The 18,459-nt window shown below is 44.2% G+C and overlaps 1 protein-coding gene across 8 annotated transcripts in view; it reads right to left on the bottom strand.

Annotated features, from left to right (window-relative positions):
* Positions 1-381: 381 nt before the first annotated feature.
* Positions 382-18,459, bottom strand: part of LOC308692928 (NACHT, LRR and PYD domains-containing protein 1 homolog) — a 63,685-nt gene continuing 45,607 nt past the window's right edge. For 4 of the 8 annotated variants that reach the window (XM_081369528.1, XM_081369530.1, XM_081369531.1 and 1 more), the window contains 9 exons: positions 9,707-9,955; positions 8,177-8,221; positions 6,366-8,043; positions 6,166-6,249; positions 5,976-6,047; positions 5,325-5,585; positions 2,561-2,647; positions 2,125-2,244; positions 382-1,923 (listed from right to left, as the gene is read on the bottom strand). In XM_081369528.1, coding sequence (XP_081225654.1) covers positions 1,884-1,923; positions 2,125-2,244; positions 2,561-2,647; positions 5,325-5,585; positions 5,976-6,047; positions 6,166-6,249; positions 6,366-8,043; positions 8,177-8,221; positions 9,707-9,955 — 2,636 coding nt within the window. In that variant the 3' untranslated portion in view covers positions 382-1,883. Of the gene's footprint in view, positions 1,924-2,124; positions 2,245-2,560; positions 2,648-5,324; positions 5,586-5,975; positions 6,048-6,165; positions 6,250-6,365; positions 8,044-8,176; positions 8,222-9,706; positions 9,956-10,133; positions 10,194-18,459 lie in introns of all 8 variants that reach the window. The other 4 variants (XM_081369532.1, XM_081369533.1, XM_081369534.1 and 1 more) reach the window with 2 other exon arrangements.

Raw genomic sequence — 18,459 nt, forward strand, 5'->3', positions numbered from 1 at the left:
TGGTCCGCTTTTCTATAGGTTTGGGCTTTTGAAGCTCGCTGAGTGCAATAGTTTTCAAAATGCTTGTATTATGTATAATGTAGTTCATAAAATGCATCCAATACTTTGCCATCTCATTCCAGTAACCTCGTGTATACATGACCATAACACTAGAAGGAGAACTCTATTACGAGGGAAAAAGCGTAAGATGAAGTGTACTAGTTTTAGTATAGCATGTAAGGGTCCTGGGATCTGGAATGAAATTGACAATTCCATAAAGGAACTACCTTCTCTTGATATATTTAAAAAGCATTTTAAACACAAATTGTTACAACATTATGCTTGATAGACACCACAAGGCTGAAGGTTTCATATTTTTTGACTTAATTGATTTTCTTTTTTGTGATGTTTGAATACCCCTATTATTGGCGTTGTTTGAGGGAAGGATCAGATGTATGCTGACTGGTGGGAGGATATTTTGTGGTGAATGGTGTTGTTGTTGGTGTAGATGGGTATTGGGTGGGTGGATTATTATTTGTTGTTATTAGTGCTGATTATGTGTCTTTAAGGGCCCTATTTATAAGCCGGTAAGGCTTCTGGGTAGTCCCTTTTTGCAGGAACTTGTTGTTCTGTGAATAAAACAATAAATAAACAATGTATCATTCCTATTTTGCACCCGCGTACAGCAGACTTTTCCCTCCACAGACGCACGTCGGTAAATTAGGGAATGAAATTGCGCTCTCGGGGGCGGTTCAGCGAAAACAGGAGGCGTGTTCCGGCGCAAACATTCCCTGGAGCTATTTTCCAGTTCCAGAAAACAATTACACCACAGACCAGGAAAAACCTAGTCTAAAGTCAGTGGCGTGTTATTCATATGCTATTTTATTTATCATGCTTGGCCATAATCAATGTAGCGTGTGCACAACGCGCATACACTTTGCTTCTCTCATCTACACACTGATGCAGCAGTTGTCATTTTTGCAAACCATACATAATTACAAGGAAAAATATTCCACACAAGGGAAATCATTGTGGTGTCCATTAGGGGTGTGACGGTTATTATATAACCGTGAGACCGAACTCTATAACCGCCAAAACCGTGTTATTAAAAAAAATTTTACAAACAATTTTTTTATCATAGAGAATGTTTAAATACTAATTAAAAACAATTGTTAACAGTCTGTGTTATTAATGGTCTACGTCATTTCCAACTGTATTTGATTCTTTGCTAAGTACCCCCTGACCGACCGCCAATCATTTGAGATAGAAATAAAAGCTATGACTATGATATAGTGATGTGCCATCATTATGAGATTTATTAAACAAATGAAAAACATTTGCAATAATAAACATTAGCAATAAACATTTGCAATAATAAACAACGTATCATTAACTGATCGTGCAGTTTAATTATACCCTTTGACTGGTCCCAAACATGTTTGATAAAAGAAACATATACAGTGTGTATATATAGCCTATAATGTGTATTACATTTTAGCTCAAAAACAATTGTAATAAAAGATATATCGGGAGACATGGTTTTTACCACTTAATGAAGTTTTGTTTTGTAAATCGTCAGACATGATTTTTACCACTTCATTAAGTTTTGCTTTGTAGAAAGCCTTTCTTTAAAGCGAATTTTGTTTGGTACAAATTGTATCTTAATTTTAATAAATGTTTCATCAAACAATTGCATGTATTTAATAAATAAAAAGCAAAAATAGCAGACAATATAATAACCGTGACATGGAGTCTGCATGGCCGCGTTCACCTGCATTGCTTTGTGAACTAGAGCACATCTCCACTTGCGTTTCGCGTTTGATACTTGCATTTCAGATGGTTAAAATAGGGCCCTAAGAGTTGTTTGCCGTCTTTATTCCCATCCACAAATCCAGGTAAAGATGCTACTTTTGCAGTTTTCTCCTCAGTTCCCAAAACAAGGGCCTTAGAAATGGAGAGAGAGATAAACCATGACAGAGAAATATGAACAAGCTGACCTGTAGGATAGGATCAACATTTAGTATGCAATGTTCAAATGAAATTGTATAAATCATAAGAAAACGTTTGTGTTACTGGCTCGTGTCATATTACAGTTCTCATTTTTTTATTGGTGCTTTCTTAGTGTTAATCTCAGTCTTAACTTACTTTCTAACAGTCTCCATAGAAAGGCACTGGTCATTGAGAAGAATCTTCACCTTCTGGTTGCAGCGAGACAGACGGTCACAATAATCTGTGCATTTTTGAGACTGTTTATTGCAAATGAACCTTCATAATCAGAAAGCACAAAGCACAGCATCACTACAGAGTCTTTAACAAACCTGATATTTGCTTTTAATTGAATGTAATTATTTTTATAACAATAATTTGTGAGAAACAGACCAACATTTAAGTTATTGAATTGCTAATGAACTAAATTAAGAAAACTTAATTTATGAATAACAATTCTCAAACTTTTGATTTGTTCCTTACAAAAAGGTAGTATATGACTTCAGAAAACATGGAATATGCTTTTTAAAGCTTGTAAACTGTACTCTCCATGAAATTGTATGCAAAATCTATATAATGATAAACCAATGCAAACCCTTTAAATGTCATCAGACAACTTGGTCTTGTGTTTGACCTTTGCAAGATCTTGATTCCATCCTCCAGTAATAAGCCAGCATTTACCCTAGATGTGGAAACACATTATACAGATAAAATTAACCATATTGATAATGGCATTCTTCACATTTGCTTCTTGCACATTCATTCAAACAATTCCATAACAGTTGAGGGCCATGTACTACAGGGTGGTTTCGTTTGCTTTGCAAGGTTATCTGATATAGGTTATCTTAAAGATATTTTTCATGTGCTGAACTCAAAGATCGAAGACTTTTTCTACATACACAAAAGGCCTATTTCTCTCAAATATTGTTCACAAATGTGTCTAAATTTGTGTTAGAGAGCACTTCTCCTTTGCTGAGATAATCCATCCACCTCACAGGTGTGGCATATCAAGATGCTGATTAGATGCTGATTATTGCACAGGTGTGCCTTAGGCTGGCCACGATAAAAGGCCATTCTAAAATGTGCAGTTTTACTGTAAAAAAAAAAAAAAAAAAGGTTGTTGATTGTGGCCTGTGGAATGTTGGTCCACTCCTCTTCAACGGCTGTGCGAAGTTGCTGGATATTGGCAGGACCTGGAACATGCTGTCGTATACGCTGTAGCAAAACCCCAGCCAGACAATGGTGAAGCGTACTGATGTTTCAAAAAGCCTTTATTTGAGTTCAGCTTTTTCCTTTTGAAACACAAATCTACCTTTCTTTTCTTACACCTTTTCTTCATGAAACACCATAAGAGCTACAAGACAGATAAATAACATAAAATTAGCTCTTACAAACATAAACATTAGCCATTTATAAAAACCGTTTTGTGATGTTACCTCTGTCAGTATTAACAATGCTAAAAAACTTATGTTAACATAACTTCACATGACACAAGGGATAACACATTTAAACACTTGTTCACAGTTGAATAGATTAACCCACGTATTAATGCACATAAACATTAAACAAATCAAACACAATACCTTGTTCCCGTTCCAGCTAGGTGCTTAATTATCCCCTCCTTTTCTTGAGAACTTTATACGATTTCAGAGCGTTTCAGAGCGACATGAGGTTTTTCCCTTTACTTCCGTGGGTGCGTCTCATTAACTAGTCCCACCTCTCTAGATATGAAATAAACGTTCCACTATAGAGGCGGAAATAAAGGACTCATTATATTAACAGAGGAGACTAATAAAATGGAGCTCAAAAGTGATTACCTTATTTATTACTCTTTCCTTAGAGTTAGTTACATACGCCAACCCAGAGCATCCCAAACATGCTCAATGGGTGACATGTCCGGTGAGTATGCTGGCCATGCAAGAACTGGGATATTTTCAGCTTCCAAGAATTGTGTACAGATCCTTGCAATATGGGGCCGTGCATTATCATGCTGCAACATGAGATGATGGTCGTGGATGAATGGCACAACAATGGGCCTCAGGATCTCGTCATGGTATCTCTGTGCATTCAAAATGCCATCAGTAAAATGCACGTGTGTTCGTGGTCCATAACATATGCCTGCCCATACCATAACCCCACCACATAGGCCACTCAATCCACAACGTTGACATCAGCAAACCGCTCACCCACACGACGGCATACTCATCAGGGTCTCGACCTGACTGCCCTGCCCTGTACAGTGAAAACCGGGATTCATCCGTCAAGAGAACACCTCTCCAAAGTGCCAGACGCCATCGAATGTGAGCATTTACCCACTCAAGTCGGTTACTGATCTGCAGTCAGGTCGAGACCCTGATGAGGATGACGAGCATGCAGATGAACTTCCCTGAGATGCTTTCTGACAGTTTGTGCAGAAATCCTTTGGTTATGCAAACCTATTGTTGCAGCAACTGTCCGGGTGGACGATCTTGGAGGTGAAGATGCTGGATGTGGAGGTCCTAGTCCTGGCTGGTGTGGTTACACGTGGTCTGTGGTTGTGAGGCCTGTTGGATGTACTGCCAAATTCTCTGAAATGCCTTTGGAGACAGCTTATGGTAGAGAAATGAACATTCAATTCACAAACAACAGCTCTGGTGGACATTCCAGCAGTCAGCATGAACGAATGTGTTTGGGATGCTCTGGATCGGCGTATACGACAGCATGTTCCAAGTCCTGCCAATATCCAGCAACTTCGCACAGCCATTGTAGAGGAGTGGACCAACATTCCACAGGCCACAATCAAAAACCTTTTTTAAAACCTTTTTTACAGTAAAACTAAACTTACTATTTTAAATAATAAAATAAATAGAAATAATAAAATAAAACAAATGAATATAATAATAATAAATTAATATAATAATAAAAAATACAATAATTCCTTTGTTTACTAAACAATTTTGTGTTTCTAAGGCAATTCCTCAAAGGTGAGTGACTGTGTGATCAGTGTCATTAATTCATAGCCTTTTAATGTTTTAGTTTACTAAAACAATGTAACTCTGTCATGTCATTCAAAACCTGTGTATTTCTTTATTCTGCAGAACACAGAATAAGATATTTTGAATAATGCTGCTAATAAAACAGTTTAGATCCATTGCATTTCTTGTCCAAACAATGGAAGTCCATGGGATCTGAAACTGTGTTACACAAGCATTCTTTAAAATAACTTCTTTTGCGTTCCTCAGAGGAAAACAGGTTTGGAAAAACATGAGGGTGAGTAAATGATGACAGGATGGACTATCCCTTTGAATATTAGACACAGTTCTCATCAACAGGCAAATTCACATAGAAACAGGACAGAGGTGATTCCAGATGTTTCTCACGTGAGTTCGGTTAGACTGGGGCAGTTCTGGGTCATCTGGAGGGTCCAAACAGACCACATCACAGTTAGACACTCCACGCTCATTACCATCTTTTTCAGGTTAGAGAAGGAACAGAGAAATGACAGTAATGCATCTGAATCCCTTTGGTAAATTATCTGAAAAAGTCTGGTCCAGTCGATGTTGATTATCTCTGAGTGTGGAAAGGTGAGACTGAATGATCGCAAATCCAAATGGTGACGCAGGAAAATCTCTATGTAGATACTATAAAAAAAGAAGAAAAAAAAAAAGATTCAAGTTGTTGTTTATAAATCATTAACTTATTGCTTAGAATATCTTTTTGTGATTTTTTATTTATTTTTAATTATGATTAATTGGTGGTTTGTTGGGCACCAGCCAATATTTGCATCATTAGCAATAGTCAAAAAAGATAAAAGTGTGTATCTTATTTTTTTTAACTGTTTTGGGTGACCAATTTAGTTGCATTATTACTATTAGAATTATAATCTATTAGATTGCGGAGACCAAGTATGGCAGATAAACGGGAGAACAAGATGATGATATAATTGGTTAAACAAAACATTAATCATAGAATTATTTCTGGTTATCATGAGAAAAAAAAAATGTTATGAAAAAAATTCACTTGTTCTTCACCTGGACAGCTCTTTGATGATCGACAGATCAAGGAAGTGGACAGGATTCATTTGGTAGGTGCTTACACGAACACTGCAAATCAAAGCACAGAAAAAATATACATGAACTTAAAGTTAAACAAAGGCACATTAAAGGATGATGCACGTATGCATAAAAGAAATTAAATGTATAAATATATTTAAAACATTACCGCCGTGAGCTCAGGGTCTGTCCTCTCGCGAGAGCGTAGATCAGTTCAATAAGATCAGAGACTGATGGATCTCTTATAATCAATCTTCAAAATTAAATCCAGAACATTACTGAACAGACTAAGTTTAACTTGCAATAGCAAATTAGAGATTAGATATTAATTGGATCCACCAAATATCTATTTTGGACCAACGCATTTACCTTGCTTTTTTAAACTTGTGAAGTTCAGGCAAAATCATAGACAAATCTTCCGATGTTAAATGCAAACGAGAAATTTCTTCAATGCTCTGACAGCACTGAGAGCAGTACAGCAGGGCACAGACGTCTGTTCTTCTGAGCAATTTACCATCTAGTTTAATCATTTCCCAGGATTCAATTGCTTCTTTCACAAAGTCTTCTTCATGAAGTTCATAGAGACAGTGAAGAACAAAAAATACTCTTTCCGAGGACAAGGAACAATCTTTAACCTCTTTGAAAATCCATTCTTTCAGATGAGCCTGTGTTTTTGGACAAATTAACAGACCATGTTTTTCAAGTGTGAGTCTCACATCCTTATTCAACAAACCAAATGCAAATTCCACCACAGCTGGTTTTGAGAAAATATCATCAAAAAACCTTGTTAGTTTCCTCTGGGACTCTTCTTCATCTAGAAGGACATAGTACAGAGCAGTGAAGAACTCCTGAAAGCTGAGATGCATGAAACTGAACATCGTCTCCTGGTGGATTCTTCTCTTAAACAGGAACTTGCACAAGAATGTTTTTCCAGCAGGGTCTGAAATGGTTTCATTCACACTTTTCTCATCCAGCAGGACTTGCTGTTCCTGCATCCCTCTCTCTGCCAGCTGACCCAGACTCCTCAGCAGGGTCGGGACGGACTGACTCAAACCCTGGCAGTGATGCTCCAGAAGAGTGCACACAAAGTCCACGTAGATGGAGGTGGTGGTTTCCTGTCCACTTGTCGCACCTGCACCATATTTGAATCGCTCCTGGATAGTTGTGCAGAAGATCCAGCAGACAACAGGGATTGAGCAGGCAGTGATGAGGGTTTCATTTGCCTTCACATATGTATAAGCCTCCCTGGAAAGTTTCTCATTTTGAAAGAACTTCTGGAAGTACTCCTCCACCCCCTTTTCTGAAAATCCCACAATCTCAGAGAAACTCTGAGGTCCTTTGAGCAGATTACTGAGTGTGTCCGCAGCTGTAGATCTGGAGGAGACCAGCAGGAGAGACTCTGGCAGGATTCGACCCCTCAGCAGGGCACAAAGAGTGTCCACAGGTGGGGCTTTCTGAAGCAGATCAGTGTGTGCTGATGTGTCAATAATGTCCTGTGTGAGTTTCAGCTCATCAAATCCATCAATGACCACAAGCACCTTCTCTGGCGGCTGCTGTAAAATCTGTGAGATCTCATGTGATGATAAACTACAACTGCAGCTCAAGATCTCCACCAAACTCTTCTCGCCAGAAATGCGATTTATTTCTTTACACTTTAAGTGGAACACAATATCAAACCGCCCTTTGTAGAGGTCACCAGATGCCCAGTCCATCATGATCTTCTGCACAGTGAAAGATTTCCCGTTTCCAGAATTTCCCTGCAGTATCACAGAACTAGGACTGATCCCTTTGATATCTGGGTCGAACAGAGAGTTGAGATGGACAGAGTCTCCACTGCTCCTGGAGCTGAGGACCTGCTGGAAGCTCTCTCCACTGGAGCGGATCTCTTCTTCTCGCTCTTTTCGATCTCTATGTTTCCGAAGTATCAGAGGTTGTGTGAAGCGCTCAGACAGCAGCACATGTTCACCAGGCAGTGAGTTATACTCAGTCACATACTGATACTCGCTGCAGATCCGCTTCATATATTTGTGAATCACTGAGCTGATTTCTGTAGAAAAGGTCAATGTTCAAAGAGTTATTTTTTTTCCTGATTCAAACACAGAGCAGAGAAATACCAACTAAATTACGAGGTCGATGGAGTGCAATATTTAAAACATATTATTATAAAATTCATCAGTCACCTGAGGAATGTGTTTTTTCAGAGTGTGTGTGATGTCCTGTGGAGCCTGTAGAACATTAGACACACTTGATACATTATTTATTAATTGATATGTTGATTAAAGTTTTTCACATTTTATTTTCAAACATTTTACATCAATCTATCTATCTCACTATCTATCTTGATGTCTGTCTGTCTGTCTGTCTGTCTGTCTATCTATCTATCGCTGAGCAAATTTATTAGACCACCACCCAATGTAAGGTTTGTGCCACAACTGCCTTAAACTAACAGTATTAGTGATTTTTTGAGACGGGAACAAATACGTTTAGACTGCACATCATTGAAAACACTAAAAGTACTCATAAAGTCTATCCATAAGTGGAAATTTGCTCCATAAGAAAATAAGCTCCTTCAGTATTATCAGCAGCTATTGCATTTATCAGGAGCGAATTACCCTCCTCCATCCCCAGCTCCTCCTCTCGTCAGTCAGTATTTGGCCTTCTGATTCCTCTTTGAATCACACTAAATTCTCGAATTATGTTGTACATTAAAATATTGACATTAATGATATCTGCAATACATTCATGTTGGTTCTGTTCTGTGTACCCTAAAGGGGGTTATTGCTGCTCTCCCTGCTCTTATCCATGCTAGGCTGCCCAGAACAGAACCATACCGCAAATCCAAAATATATGCTAATTGTCAATCGTATTTGACGATAGTGGTCCTGACAGAAATAAGTTAACAAGATGGAAAGTTAAGACAAAATATTTAAGGTTTCTACAAGAGCTTCTGCAATTTGTGCAATGCCTGCAAAAGTACATATTTTAACAGTGCATAATCTCAGTATATACTGTAGGTCTACACCATAGACTGTAAAAAAAGATGGACGACGCCCCTTCGCTCTCTTCCATTGATGAGAACTGAAGCCGCCAGTGTCCCGATATGGCGATGACATATTGGAACTTGAGTCTGCGCAGTAGCGATCTCGGGACCAGACCTGCGCAGTCGTGAGCAGGAAGTAAAGCCGCGAAATCAACGCTCCGCCCTCACTCTCGCAGAACGCACGCAGGGAGAGTGGATTCTGCACACTTTTTTAAAAATTGATTGCAGTACGACAAGAGACTTGTTTAAATAAAGTAAATACAATCTCCTCAGTCCTCTGAAGATCCCGAAAAAAATGTCCGTTGGTGCTTCAGTGACTACTTCGCTCAGAGAACCTGTCAATCACAGCTGTCAATCATGACGTTACACCACCGCATCACGTAACTAACTAAAAACCAACTTATTTTTGAAACAGACACTTGAACTTACATCAGCGTGATAAAAACGACAGCAATTAAAGAAACCACCTTTGGAAAAAAGATATTTGAAATTTAATTGTTTAGTTGATCTTACGTCCCGTTGAATAACACGGGGAGACGGGGCTTATGACCTATACTAGGACCAGTCACCGGGGGGCGATCGAGACGTTTTGGCTTCACTTTTCAGGACTTGTGCGGCACGCTTGGTCTACACACATGTGGTATAATAGCCAAAATTAGTGTGCTCTTACCTAAGTCTCTGAACAGAGATGGCTCATGCTTTTCCAGGCTAGAATAAAAGGCAGATTTAACCTCGTCTCCTCCAGAGTGCAACACTTCATAAAACTCTCTCATTTTCTCCTGGTTAGTATTTGCTGCTCTGATCTTACAGTATGGCTCATATTCCAGCATGCCACCGGACCGCAGCTCATCCGCTATCGGCATCACCATCTGTACTCTCTGGACAAGTTTCGCCCAGTGGGCGTCCACAAACCGAGCACCTGGTAGAGGGATAATAACATGATAACTGCTCACAAGGGAGACAGTGATTTCATAAGATTCAAGAACGGGATATTCTATAGTGTAGCAAGTACTTATTTGGGAAACTTCACTTTTAATCAGTGTAATGCAGACTTTTTTCATATGGCTATCTCTGCTTTTACTGTGGTAACTACTTACGGTTCATGGTGTCTCATAAGTGTCTATGAAGTGTTGTAGAGAGCTGTCTTAAGTTGTCCTCTAGGAAATGAAACATAATGCATGTAGTGTGAGATGAAGAGAGCTTTTGTGACCCATGGTTAAAAATTACACTATTGGTAGATTAAGTGGCATGTAGAAAAATTTATCTAACATGCACAACCCAAATTTGGCCTTTACTGTGTAAAGGGTTGCGTATCACGCAATTTTTCGTACACGCCCACGACATTCGTATTGCATGGTAGACTCCTCATTCTGAGCAACTTTGCCTTCAGGACAGCCGCTGTCCGTCGAATCGTTCGTTAAATGTTGGAGATTATTTCAAAAACCAACTTTGGCAAATCCCATGAAATGGCTGAGAGTGGCCCTCTTCCTGTCTGATTTGCGTACAACTTCACAGAATCGGGTGTGCGCATGCGTCATGGGATTCTAAAGAAGCATGGAAAGTTTTATGGACATCGGGCCATTGGTAGCGCTTTAACTATAAAGGCGAAAAACTTCTGCTGCAAAAAACATCTGCTCTGCGCAAAACTTCATGAAATTAGCTGATCATATATGCCATATGATTCTAAAGAAGCATGAAAACTTTTACAGAGATCAAGCCATAATTAGAGGTATTACAGTTTAAAAGGTTAAAAAAAGGTCAAAAACACTACATTTCCATAATAAATGACCTAAAAATGCAAAAAGCTGTTCCTCTTTCCTCTGTTAAAATGTTTGATAAGGTTTTTATAACCAGTAGCTCAAACATCAAGTGCTGAGACCCTATCGTTTTTTTTTATAGGCCCTTTTTATAAGGGCCTTGTTATTGTTAATTTTTCCAAGGATCAGCATTCTCCCCTAAAAGTGTTTGGGCAGACCAAATTGTAAGCCGTAGAGACTTGAAACTTTGAGGGATGGTAGTACTCACACCACTTACAATGTCACCAAGGCCCGCCTGCACCAATCGGCCTGACGGGGGCGCTACAGCGGTCAAAAGTACAAAATGGCTTATAACTCCTAAACCGTTAGGCGTAGGCTCAAGTGTCTTATATCGTTGTAATCCTTGCATGTCTCGTATTTGCTTTCCCTTTAGGCGACAATTTTGAGTAATTTTGGATTTTGAGCTGTTGCGCACTAGTCCTCAGCTTTTGGCCCAATCGGAACCAAACCAGTGGAGCAAGATTCTCTGGAGTCTGAGTGTCAATAATTATCAAGAAAATTAGAAATTTCATTGCACGGTCGCTAGGGGGTGCCAAATTATTCTACATGTCAGTGGCCACTTTTACAAAAATGGACGGAACGGAACTAGATATTTTCACCAAACTCGGGACACGTGTATGACCTCAATCTCGTTCGTTTGTTTATTTATTTATATAGCACCTTACAGACTACCACCGTAGTTCCAAAGTGCTGTACACTGCAGTAAAAACCAACAGAACAAAGAGACAAAACATAAAAAACATCCATGTACTAATGTACTAAAATGCCAGAAAGTACAGATAAGATTTTAAGCGGTCTTAAAAACATTTAGATTCAAGGAAGATCTAAAATCCAATGGCAGATTTTTCCACAATCTAGGACCAGTGACAGAGAAAGCACGATCACCTTTCATTTTGAGACGTGCACGGGGAATAGTTAGAAGAAACTTGTTTGATGATCTTATAGCGCTTTTCCATTATCAGTACCAGCTCAACTTGACTCGACTCGACTCGGCTCGGCTCGCTTTTCGCTCCATTTTCCATTGCAGATAGTACCTCCACAATAGTACCTGGTCGCCATAGCGACGCCATAGGAAACTGGCGTGACATAATCTTCTACGCGACACACACAGGACAATGGAGGAAATCGCGTCTGGCGCGTGCAATGATGACGCAGTGAATAGTGACGATTCTCTCTGACCAATCAGCAGTCTGCCGTGTTTTCACGTCACATTTTAGTATTGCCTCAGCTCGCTCAGAACCTCGCCGGAGGTGATACGAAAAAAAGTACCTGGAAGCAGTACAGGTACAACTTTTACACAGTGGAAAACCAAACAAAGGCGAGTCGAGTCAAGTCGAGGCGAGCTGGTACTGTGTAGTGGAAAAGCGCCTTTAGTCTTACGCCTGAATTGTAGGGCTTAAGGCTGATATATACTTCTGCGTCGGACCTACGCCAGAGCCTCTGCGCTGTAGGCTACGCGTTAGTTTTACACATGCAGAGGGAGCATGTGAAACCAAGGGAGCGGTTCTAGCAGACATTTGTGGAGAGGAGCATGTCAGGGTACGCCGAAGGGTACGTGTGCTACACAAAGCCAACGACGTAGCTATGGCGTAGGTCCGATGCAGAAGTATAAATCAGCCTTTAAAGGGATACTTCAGGATTTAGCATTAAGCTTTGTATCAGTACAAAACCTGTAGTATTTTTGAATTACCGTGCTTTCCACCCTCATATCCCCCTGAGACAAGAGATTTATGTATTTTTTGTCTGGAAAAAATCCTCAGATGACGCAAAAATCATCATTTTGCATCATCTGAGGATTTTTTGGCCAGAGGCTAAAGACTACAGCCGTTCCCTTTCGAACGGTCACTTCGTATTGCGTAGCTATACGCAGTGGGGAAACTCCTTTTCCTCGATTTACTGAAGCTTTTATTTAAAACGCATTTGCAGCTGCACAGCTAGCACATTGAGCGCGGCTCGCTCACAGGCTGTGCTGCAGCAACTGCTTAAACCAATGGCGCGGGCGCCTCTGACAGGCCACCAATGAGCAACATTGCACATCAGAGCTCCCCAAGGGCGTGGCCTTAGTCTATATCAGAGCCCCGAATTCGCCATTATAGCAGATTTCACTCTTTCAGCGACAACTGCATGTCTCTGACCGATACTGTAAGCTTCGCCGTGGAAAAAGCCCTTCAGCCTGAGCGAGCATTTCTCAGCGGACTACGCACTCAAGCCGTTTTCCCCCTGACGCCGTCTCACCTGTGGCTATCCGGCGACGACGACGAGATATCCTTTTTACTATGCCTAGTTCATCCTGCGCCACGTGCGGACTCAAGCTGCACGAGGCCGATGGACACGCGAGCTGCATTTCCTGCCTGGGAGCTGCCCACGCGGAAAATGCGCTCTCCGCCGGCGGATGTGAGGCCTGCGAAAGCATGCCGATCTCCGTGCTGCGCACCCGGCTAGCTCTCTTACGAGACGGCGATGCCGCGTCACCCGCTCTTCCCTTCCCGGCACTACTTCAGCCGCGGAAGAAGAAGCGCCGCAGCCAAAGGCCCCCTGAGACCATGGAGATAAGCGAACCCACGCCGGCCGCGTCCCCGCGTGCTTCGCCTTCTCCAGACACGACGCCCTCTCCAGTTCTCTTCGAGGGAGGCCTGCGCCCCCCCCACCACGTGGCGGGCCTTGTCTCTTTCGGAGGATCGGGCGATCACGACGACAGCCTGTCGATTGCTGCGTCTGAGGAGGAATGGCCGGGCTCTCTCGACCCCGTCAAAGCTTCTCAGTCATCAGGCAGCATCTCAGCGACCAGGACTAACTCCGACGCCGAAATGCTTCGGATCCTGACGAAGGCCGTCGCGGACCTCGACCTCGAGTGGGCCTCGCCCGAGGAGCCGCCCCGTAGTCGGCTGGATGGCTGGTTTCTCTCGGGGCGCCAGCAGGCCCCACGTCACAAACCAGCGCCATTTTTCCCCAAGGTACACGAGGAGCTGACCAAGGCGTGGCGAGCACCCTACTCAGCACGTGTGGGTTCGTCTGTTTCCGCGACACTCTCATCAGTGGATGGTGCAGCGGAAAAGGGCTACGAGTCTTTGCCGCCCCTCGAGGAGGCTGTGGCAGCTCATTTGTGCCCGAACACGGCGGCTAGCTGGCGAGCTAGAGCTACCCACCCCAACAAGCCGTGTAGAGCTACATCAGCCCTCGCCGGACGCGCGTATTCCGCTTCTGGCCAGGCTGCATCGGCTCTACACACCATGGCCGTGCTCCAGGTCTACCAGGCCAAGCTTCTCCAGTCTATGGACGAGACTGGCCCGGACCCGGAAGCCTTCAGCGACCTGAGGAGCGCTACAGACCTAGCCTTGCGTGCTACGAAGGCTACAGCACAGGCCATAGGTAAGAACATGGCGAGCTTGGTTGTGTTAGAGCGCCACCTTTGGTTGAATCTGACGGAGATTAAGGAAACGGACAAGACACGTTTCCTCGACGCCCCCGTGTCCAGCTCCGGCCTCTTCGGCCCGGCGGTCAAAGGGTTTTCGGAGAGATTCACCGAGGCACAGAAGGCGTCCCAGGCAATGCGGCACTTCCTGCCGAAGCGCTCCAGCTCAGCGTCCAGCAAAGCCAAGCCAGCCTCTTCGCCGCACCCAGTCAGACCGGCAAAGCAGGTATCTCAGCCCCGCCCTGCGGCTGATACCTTCCGCCAGCCGAGATCGACAAAGCGCTACCCGATGCCCCGGCGCCAAGGCCCGCGGCCCAGCGGGGTGAGTGATCCGGTACCGCCGAAGTCGTCCTAGCAAGGACAAAGAGAGAGGGCTCGTGTCTCGCGCTCGCCGGACCACCCTCAAAAAGACCCACAATACTTCCCACAGCTCCCTGTTTAGCTCAGGCGGCTGGGGATTTTACTATTGTAAACAGGCCCGCAGCAGTGAGCGCGCCTCTACAAACAAACGCCGTTTTCACGGCGACCCAAATAAAGCACAAAAAGAGTATGTTTCACAAACACAACCCATGGTTTCACGGTCCCCCTACACTAGGTGGCCCCCTCCATGTTGTAAAAATGACTTCCCCACAGGCGAAAGCTTGTACAGTCAGTCAAACACTCATTACGTGCACAAATCACAATATAAGGGTAGTGAGTCCCCACAATGTAGGCGACTCATCCCATTCAGTGGTTCAATCCCTAGCCACACGGGTGCAGGCCTGGCAAGCCATCCCCGGTGTGTCGAGTTGGGTCATAAACATCATAAAGCGAGGCTACTCGCTCCAATTCGCTCGCAGACCCCCAAAATTTCAGGCGGTAGTCGAGTCTTCAGTGAGAAGCAGCGTGGGTCACGTGCTTCGCGCCGAAGTGCAGAATTTGTTAGCAAAAGGGGCGATAGAATTAATCCCTCCCGCGCAAACATATTCAGGGTTTTACAGCAGTTATTTTCTAATTCCGAAAAAAGACGGCGGTCTCAGACCCATACTAGATTTGAGACATTTGAACAAAGCTCTCATGAGACGGCCGTTCAAAATGTTGACTATCAAACACATCCTAGCGCAAATTCGCACGGGGGACTGGTTTGTGACAATGGATCTGAAAGACGCATACTTTCATATTCAGATAAACCCTCATCACAGGCCATTTTTGAGATTCGCCTTCGAGGGTCAAGCCTATCAGTACACGGTTCTGCCCTTCGGCTTGTCCCTGGCACCCCGTACATTCACGAAGTGCATGGATGCAGCGCTCTCTCCCCTGAGACATCAGGGAGTGCGCGTGCTGAATTATCTCGACGACTGGCTGGTGCTAGCACAATCGAGAGCAGAGCTAACAGCTCACAGAGATTTGATTCTCGGCCATTTGAAATGCCTGGGTCTCACAATCAATGTTGCCAAAAGCAAACTGACGCCCAGCCAGACTGTAGTTTTTCTGGGCACAGTTTTAGACTCAGTGGAGATGACAGCGCGGCGCACACGAGAGCGCGCGCTCTCAGTGCAGGCGCTGGCAGCCTCGTTCAGAGCGCGCGAGCGTGCGCCCCTGAAAAAAATTCAGAAACTTATCGGTCTAATGGCAGCAGCATCGTCAGTACTCTGTATGGGATTACTGCGCATGCGCTCCGCTGCAGCACTGGCTGAAACGCCGGGTACCAACCCATGCATGGCAGTCCGGCAGCCTGCGCATCATGGTGAATCACGGTTGTTTAAGAGCCCTGATTCCCTGGCGAGCTCAGGACTGGTACCTCAAGGGTGTGACCATGGGAGTAGTTTCCAGAAGGAAAGTAGTGTTTACAGATGCATCCAACCTAGGTTGGGGTGCTCTGCACGAGGGCAAGCCTGTCTCCGGCCTCTGGTCGAGCACGGAGCAGAGCTTACACATCAACTGTCTGGAAATGAAAGCGGTTGGTTTGGCCCTGAAAGCATTACTAACAAACCTAAAAGGCCACCATGTCCTGGTCCGAACGGACAACATGTCAGTGGTGGCCTATATAAATCGCCAAGGCGGCATCAGGTCAGGCAGCCTGTATGCTCTGGCGAGAGACCTCCTTATATGGGCACAGAGCAATCTGCGCTCTTTGAGAGCAATGCATATCCCAGGAGTCCAGAAACTGGGCGCGGATATGCTCTCACGGGGCAACACTCCCCCAGGCGAGTGGTCCCTGAACACTCAGACGGTTCGTCTGATATGGAGTGTGTTCGGAGAGGCCGAAATAGACCTTTTTGCCTCGAGATCCAACACTCATTGCAAAATGTTCTTCTCGAAGAACAGGGATGCGTTGACCCATCTTTGGCCCAACCGCCCCCTCTATGCTTTTCCCCCTGTCTCGATGATTCCACAAGTCATAAAAAGGATCAGGGAGAGCGGGTGCCCAGTACTGCTGGTGGCCCCTCTCTGGAGATCCAGGCCGTGGTTTCCGGAGCTGATTCAGCTATCAGACACAGTCCCTTGGCCTGTTCCAATGAGGAAAGATCTCCTCTCTCAGGCGAAAGGGATGATATGGCATCCGCGACCCGATTTATGGGCCCTCCATGTGTGGCCCCTAAACGGGTACCTGGGGACCTTCCAAAGAAGGTCCTAAACACTATCTCAGAAGCCAGGGCCCCGTGTACTAGGCGCCTATACGCTTTAAAATGGTCAGTTTTTTCCAGCTGGTGCTCGAAAAACTGTATAGACCCAGAGTCATGTGAGATAGATGTGATATTATCCTTCCTAGAGGAGCTGTTGGATGCGGGTCGCTCCCCGTCCACGCTCAAAGTGTATGTGGCAGCTATTGCAGCGCAGCATGCCCTGATAGCTGGCCAGTCGATAGGAAGGGATGATTTGGTGGTGCGATTTTTGAAGGGTGCTAGGAGAATTAACCCCTCCAGACCCTCTTCTGTGCCCCTCTGGGACCTCTCCAGGGTCCTGGGGGCTTTGAAGGGCCCACCATTCGAACCGCTCCAGTCGGTTGATTTGAAACCTCTCTCGCTAAAGACTGCTCTCCTGTTGGCACTGGCATCTATCAAGCGAGTAGGAGACCTGCAGGCGCTCTCAGTGAGCCCCTCATGCTTGGAGTTTGGCCCAGGTGACTCTAAGGTCGTCCTCAAACCCAGGCATGGTTATGTACCTAAAGTACTTTCAACTCCGTTTAAAGCACAGGTCATTACGTTATTAGCCCTTCCCCCCTCTGCCGAGGATGGGGAGGTTAATCTTCTATGTCCTGTCAGAGCACTAAAAATTTATCTGGAGCGTTCTGCATCTTTCAGACAGTCAGAACAGCTATTTGTCTGCTTTGGTGGCTGATCCAAAGGCGATCCAGTCACCAAGCAAAGGCTGTCTAGATGGATTGTGGATGCTATATCGATGGCTTATACCTCGATGGGTCAGGTTTGCCCTATAGGTATTAAAGCCCATTCGACGAGAGGCATGGCCTCGTCGTGGGCTTGGTCATCTGGTTTTCCTATTCAGGATATTTGTGATGCGGCCGGCTGGTCCTCGCCTTCCAAATTTATGAAATTTTATAATATGGAAGTTCCTTCTCTGCATGCGAAGGTGCTTTCAGTATGATGAGGGCCCGGCAGTGCCCGGTCTTCTCTACAGTGTACTGTGCATAATCATTCACAATATATAAAACCCGCTTGCTGGTTATATTTAATTTACTAAATAACCCCGACGGTGTCTGGGCTCATTAGTATATTGGGTTGGTAGTGCTACTGACACATATGTTATAAAAGGCCCGACAGTGTCTGGTCTATATATATATATCAAACATATATAAGGTTTCTGGCTGATATTGGGCTCAGGGATCCTGAGTTCAGTGGCAACCAGTTACTTTTAGTACGGCGTTTTGCATGGCGTCCCCACTGCGTATAGCTACGCAATACAAAGTGACCGTTCGAAAGGGAACTACTCGGTTACTATCGTAACCTCGGTTCCCTGAGATAGGGAACGAGTATTGCGTCGCCGGCCGTACTATAGTAACCAGGTGAGTTGTCGCTTCAGTCGTGGAACCTGCTATAATGGCGAATTCGGGGCTCTGATATAGACTAAGGCCACGCCCCCTTGGGGAGCCTTGATGTGCAATGTTGCTCATTGGTGGCCTGTCAGAGGCGCCCGCGCCATTGGTTTAAGCAGTTGCTGCAGCACAGCCTATGAGCGAGCCGCGCTCAATGTGCT

Source organism: Scardinius erythrophthalmus (assembly GCF_964197995.2).
Source record: "Scardinius erythrophthalmus genome assembly, chromosome: 6".
Classification (NCBI taxonomy): domain Eukaryota; kingdom Metazoa; phylum Chordata; class Actinopteri; order Cypriniformes; family Leuciscidae; genus Scardinius; species Scardinius erythrophthalmus.